The sequence below is a fragment of the Sardina pilchardus genome, chromosome 1, assembly GCF_963854185.1.
Source record: "Sardina pilchardus chromosome 1, fSarPil1.1, whole genome shotgun sequence".
Classification (NCBI taxonomy): domain Eukaryota; kingdom Metazoa; phylum Chordata; class Actinopteri; order Clupeiformes; family Clupeidae; genus Sardina; species Sardina pilchardus.
Window position 1 is genome coordinate 39,342,356 of NC_084994.1, and position 5,974 is coordinate 39,348,329.

The 5,974-nt window shown below is 40.9% G+C and overlaps 1 protein-coding gene across 1 annotated transcript; it reads left to right on the forward strand.

The window, feature by feature from the left end:
* Positions 1 to 4,411, forward strand: LOC134090132 (B-cell receptor CD22-like). The gene is made up of 9 exons (XM_062544234.1): positions 1 to 291; positions 415 to 627; positions 879 to 1,223; positions 1,303 to 1,560; positions 1,689 to 1,955; positions 2,154 to 2,238; positions 2,346 to 2,400; positions 2,756 to 2,991; positions 3,679 to 4,411. The coding sequence occupies exons 3-9, from the start codon at positions 938 to 940 to the stop codon at positions 3,722 to 3,724; spliced, it is 1,233 nt and encodes a 410-aa protein (XP_062400218.1). The 5' UTR covers positions 1 to 291; positions 415 to 627; positions 879 to 937; the 3' UTR covers positions 3,725 to 4,411.
* The last annotated feature ends 1,563 nt before the right edge of the window (positions 4,412 to 5,974 follow it).

Consider the following 5,974-nt stretch of genomic DNA (forward strand, 5'->3'; position numbering starts at 1 on the left):
GTGGAGGGAGTGTGACGTACTCCACCACTAGAGTCTGTGGTCTTAAAGGGGCATCAGTGGTCCTGCCCTGCAAATATGACTACTCCTGGATTGGTCACTATGTCGGAGGAGAGTGGTTTGAAGAGAGGAGTGGGAGAGTCAGACAACACAGCAACTCTAAATATCCTGACTGCAGCCTGAAACTAGACAAACTTACAAATGATCAGTCTGGTGTTTACCACTTTCGGTTTTACACATTCCTTCACCGGAGTTGGATAACAAGCAAACCTGGGATTACAGTGACTGTTACTGGTACTACACAGCACAATCATTCAGAACCATTATGTCATTTTATCAGTAGGCCTAGCTATGACTAACTGCATCTTTCTATATTGGTGTGTCATTGTATCTCAACTTCTGTCTCACTACAATCAGATTTGGAAGTAAATGAAGTTGAAGGAGGGAATGAGAATCAGACGAAAGTGACCTGCAGCACCTCCTGCAGCTTGGGCTCTCAGTATGTCTGGTACAAGAATGGACAGACTCTACAAGGCAAAACCACAGCCTCCATACTAGTCCCAGGAGATACCCAGGCCAGTTACTCCTGTGCTGTGAAAGGTCATGAAGCTCTACAACCCCCTGCAAAGTGTAAGTCAGAGCAGAACACTTACAGATCTTAAAACTGTATTTCAGTTAGAAAGTAAATAGGCCTACTGATTAGTCCTACCAGTACTTTGTTCCATATGTGTTTAGTGGTTTATTCCATCTGGCAACATTTACATATCTTCATTTACATATTTCAGATAACTAGGAGGAAGCCCTAACACACACGTGCATTATACATACTGTAGCTTTGATTAATATGGCTTTTGGTGCTCTTGTTGGATGCATGATTGCAGGTGTTCCAGATAAACTGTGCTGGGGTGTGACCTACTCCGTTGAGAATACCTGTGTATTAATGGGCTCATCAGTGGACATTCCCTGCACTTACTTACATCCAAAACGCCAAAGCATCAACAACACATTTTGGTTTAAGAAACAAAAAATGAACAATCACCCTGAAGATCTCATTTTGATAGACACGTATAAAAATCATGTGGAATATCTTGGAGACAAAAAAAGTAGCTGTACCCTGAAACTGAAGGACATCAGAGTCAGTCACTCTGGAGAATATGCCTTCAGGTTTACAACCAAAGAGCGAGAAAGCTACTCTGGATTACCAGGAGTCAATATATCTGTAACAGGTACATCTTTTACCCCCTTTTGTCTATGTTAGTTCCTTATCTCCTATGTTAGTTTCTCTTAACATATTGTATCTTTCAGCTCTACAGGTGTTCATATCTCCTGAAACAGTGGAAGAAGGACAGGAAGTGACCTTCACCTGTAATTATACCTGTACTCTAAGTAGCAACCCCACCTTCATCTGGTACAAGAATGGACAGCCTGTGACCTATAAACACACAGCCAGAGACAACAAGCTGCATCTAAACCCAGTCAGCAGTGAGGATGCAGGCAGTTACTCCTGTGCTGTTAAAGGGCATGAGAGCCATTCCTCAAATATCGCTTCTCTCAACGTGAGATGTAAGTAAACAGATCTGCACATTATTTCTCATGTCTGTTTTAGTTAAAACTACAAACTGCAGACAATTTGATAAGCCACATGTATTTATCAAAAAGAAGCTATAACCTGGCTGCACATGTGCTAACAGACAAGCCAACACACGTGTCCGTTTCCATCATCCTCTCTGATGAACTAAAGGAGGTAACTTCAGTGACTCTGACCTGCAGCAGTGATGCCAACCCTGCAGTGCACACCTACACCTGGTACATGAAGAGTGGAGTTGAATCTCTTGTTAGGGGCACAGGGGAGAGCATCAGCTTCAATGTGACCTCTGATACCAGTGGACTTTACTACTGTGAGGCACACAATGAACTTGGCTCTCAGAACTCTGGTGATGCTGCAGTTCCTCCCGAAGGTCAGTGAGGTGTTTTATGTCAACTCTAAAAGTAGATTCATCTCTGGTTGTTAAGACTGTGATGGTGAGGCACATGAGTGTGCTGGAGAAGCAGTAACGATGGTACTCTAGGTCCCAGACCATGCTATACAAAGTAGCACTGTATACTGTATATATATATATATATATATATATATTCTCTCTTTCTTAATTTCTCAGAGGTTGTTGCCATGATCCTGCCAGCTATAATCACCATATTAATAATTCTTGCTGTCTTGCTGATGCTTGGAATTCTGCACTTGAGGTAACTGAGTTTTTTTTTTCCTCTGAAGTATTTTTGTGCAAGAATAGGCATGGCATGTACAGTATCTGCTCCTGTATATTACTAATAAATGTGATTGCACAAAACAGCAAGAAGAAAGCTAAATTGACTGCAGACAGAAGGACCAAAAATGCAAACACACAGGTTAGGAACTTGGCACTCAAAGCCTTTTACTGTTTTCAGTTGTGTAAAAAATCCTGTATATTGTAAGTGTAATCCACAGGAAAAATAAATATGATAAATGTTTAAATAGATAAGTTAATACATATGTCCATGCTAACATTTGTAAAACTGCATTCAAGATTTAAATAGTTGTTAAGAACTTTGAACATTTGATATGTAGGTTAGAAACCACTCAAAGTCTTTTACTGGTGTTTGTTGTGAAATAAAAAAAAAAAACCTGTATCTTATATGAAAACATCCAAGTTTAAGTAACCCTGGGTTGTACATTGCACTTTCACTTCCACTCATGGTAGTATGCTTTCTCGTTCCTGATCAGAGTGACTCAGATCTCGTGTACAGCACCGTTACAGTAAGAGCCACGACCTCTGACCCCACACAGAGAGTGACCACACATGATCAAGATGATGTTCACTACGCCAGCCTTCAGATCAATCGCTCCAAAAGACAGGAAGTGCCTCTATACTCCGCTGTCCAGAAGCCTCAAACCTCTTCACAGGATGATGACATTGCCTACGCTTCAGTCCAGTTTCAAAGAGGGAGTGCTGCCACCAGGTGGGCATTTCTTCTCATTACAACAAATATTGTGGCCAGAGAATGTTTGTCTAGGAGCGCTTCTTGGACTCAGAAAAAGTTTGTTTGAGGTGCTCTTTGGAAGGGAAAAAAAATCAGTTGGAAAAACCAGAGGAACTCCAAGGCACTCTCATGTAACAAAAGTAAAAAAAAAAAAAGCCTTTATTGTAGCGGCTTGGTCACATTAAACCTTTTAAAAAAACTCCAACGCGTTTCGGCAATGTAGCCTTCATCAGGCAGTCAAAAGAAAATATTGTGGCCATGTGAACACAGACTACTATGTTGAATACTGAAGGTTAAGAGACCTCAACAGTCTACCTTTGAACATTTGGTACATTGTTTATCAGAAACATCTAAAGCTTCCCTACCAGCGTCTTCAATCCAACACAGAGTCACGGGGCTGCCAACTGTCACGCATTGACCGTGAGACTCATTCATTTGATTGGCTCCACACGCTTTCATGCAAATCCAATGTGTGAGACTTGGCAGTCCAAATGTCAGAACACCCTGTCCACCAGCTGCACTGATGCACATATATGGTCATGTGACATGCATGCTCTCTTTGCAGTGCTCTCACCTCTCACAGTCAGCAGAGGATGTTGCTGTTTCTGTTTTCCATCACAACCCAGTGTCACTTCTCATAATGTGTGTGCTGTTGTGTGATTGCAGAGCTGCGGATGACAGTGTGATCTACAGTTCAGTCCACACGTCCTGACCGGCCTGGGAATCAGCTGACCAGAAATACCCTCAGGTCATCTCAGCCCAGGCAGAACATTTTCTATTTTACATGCTGTTCAATTATTTGCCATCACTTAGATAGATAGATAGATAGATAGATACTTTATTGATCCCCAAGGAGAAATTCAAGGACTTCCTCTGTTTGGTTAAACAATATTGTTCACTGTCATCTAGCTTCATAGAACTACGTGTTGCCTTTGCTATCATATCCATTCAGATTTGCTTCAAATGTAAGTTTGTATGACAAAATTATATTTAATATTTTCTCTGGGTCTTCTTTGTGTATGCATTGAAATGCATTTTTGTCTTTATCAAATGAATACATTTGCCTGTGATTTGTATATAGGCCCTCATTTCAAATAGAAAAAAGAGACAACAATCATGGACGGAAGATACTTTATTGTTTAAAATATGTACAGATTGCAAACAAAACAGCCTTTAAAAATGACATTTACACAACACCTTAAAGCTGTGAACTTTAACTGAGTGACATTTACACTGAAAGGGCAGAAACGGTTAACTCTGAGTGAAAATATGAGCAGATCTTATCTGACTTCTGCATGATTGGTATTTTGTGAAGTAACCTTGCATTTTATTGCTGTGAATCATATTGTACTATCCATTGGAGAAACGTCCAAACATGCAGTTGCTCAACAGAAAAAAGAAAGTATACTTTAAAAAGTTATTGAAGTGTGTATACATTCAAGCCATTAAACATGACTTGTTATGTAGAAACCTTACCTGATAACTGTACAGCATTTACGTCACAACCATCTCATGTCAGATAGACTCTTTTTTTAGCACACTACTGTATATCTACACTGTGTATTCATCATACTTCTACCTTCCGTTACTACGTGGAGGGTCGTATTTCATTATGAAACAATGCATGCTCAAATCACATTTACAGTAGGTTCTACTCTGTCTTCCCAGGGTGTGTTTACTGAGTGCTGCTGCTGCCATTGAGGTCTACAGCCAAATGGAGAGAGGGGGGAGGGGGAGGGGGAGGGGGGGGGGTCACCTCACCTGAGTGAGAGTTAATATGGTGCCGTGAATAATCTCAGACATAAAACACAGACACTTCTAAGATGGACGTGGACAATACTGTCTGGATGGAACAAACAAAGGCCTATCAATGTAAACACGAACATAAATCATTTCAGTGACAACACAAACATGTACTATCTGACATAGATGTTTAAAACATAAAGAATTAAACAAAAATATTCCACACAAAGAACAACACTGACATAACTATCACTGAAATCGCCACTAATGTATTACCAGTGAATGTGTGCACTGCGTGTTATAACAGTGCACTTAAACTCGTTTTTTTGTCATGACATGTGCACACTGACTAACAGAAATGCTACCCCATCGGAACGATCTGGACTCTGGAGGATGACTCCTATAAAGGCACTTGCAATGGTCATGCACACTGGGCATGGAGGGAGGGACAAACTGAACTAGAGTAGCGCGCAGGACACTGTGGTGACCAATCGTTATCCACCAGTTATACATCATCATCATCAGCTGTGTTAGCAATGACATTGAGAAAAAGAAATGAAAACAACTTCTCGTGCAGGTGTCGGATGTGCTTAATGCTACATGTCAGCCTGGTAAAGCCTAGTGAGGGTGAAATCTATTACTGTTTTAAATAAGACAAGACGATGACGTGGCTTACAGTGTGCACAAAAGACATCCACACCAGTCCAGAGAGCTTTGCCTACAAATGATCCGATAATAATACTGCTTTAAAGCCAGCACCCGTAGGGTCGGTTCGTCTGTTCACTATTCATCAGCTGCATCAGCAACCTCTCTGGACACGCGGCCATTGGACCTCTTGTTCTTTTTCATGTAGCGCTGTCCTCTGGACATAGAACAGGCCAGCCATCGTTCGTCTCTGTGAGAAGCATCAGGTGTCCCTCCTCACCAGTAAGGTTTACTAACTAAGGTCTACCACTACTATGTTATGTTATTTGGCTATCATCTCTTCAGGTGTTCAGTTCTGTTATTGTATGTACAACAAATCTGTACAATGTGATATGATCAATTTCCACACCTGCAGATATTTTCTTCTCAGTCGCAACAGCAACTTAAACTGTACATACCCTCTTGAACTCATGCCAATACACAAGGGTTAGGTAGAAAAGCACCTAAACATACTTACGACGTATATTTATATTTATTATACAGTATACTCCAAATGATGGCAGATCTTTGGCAC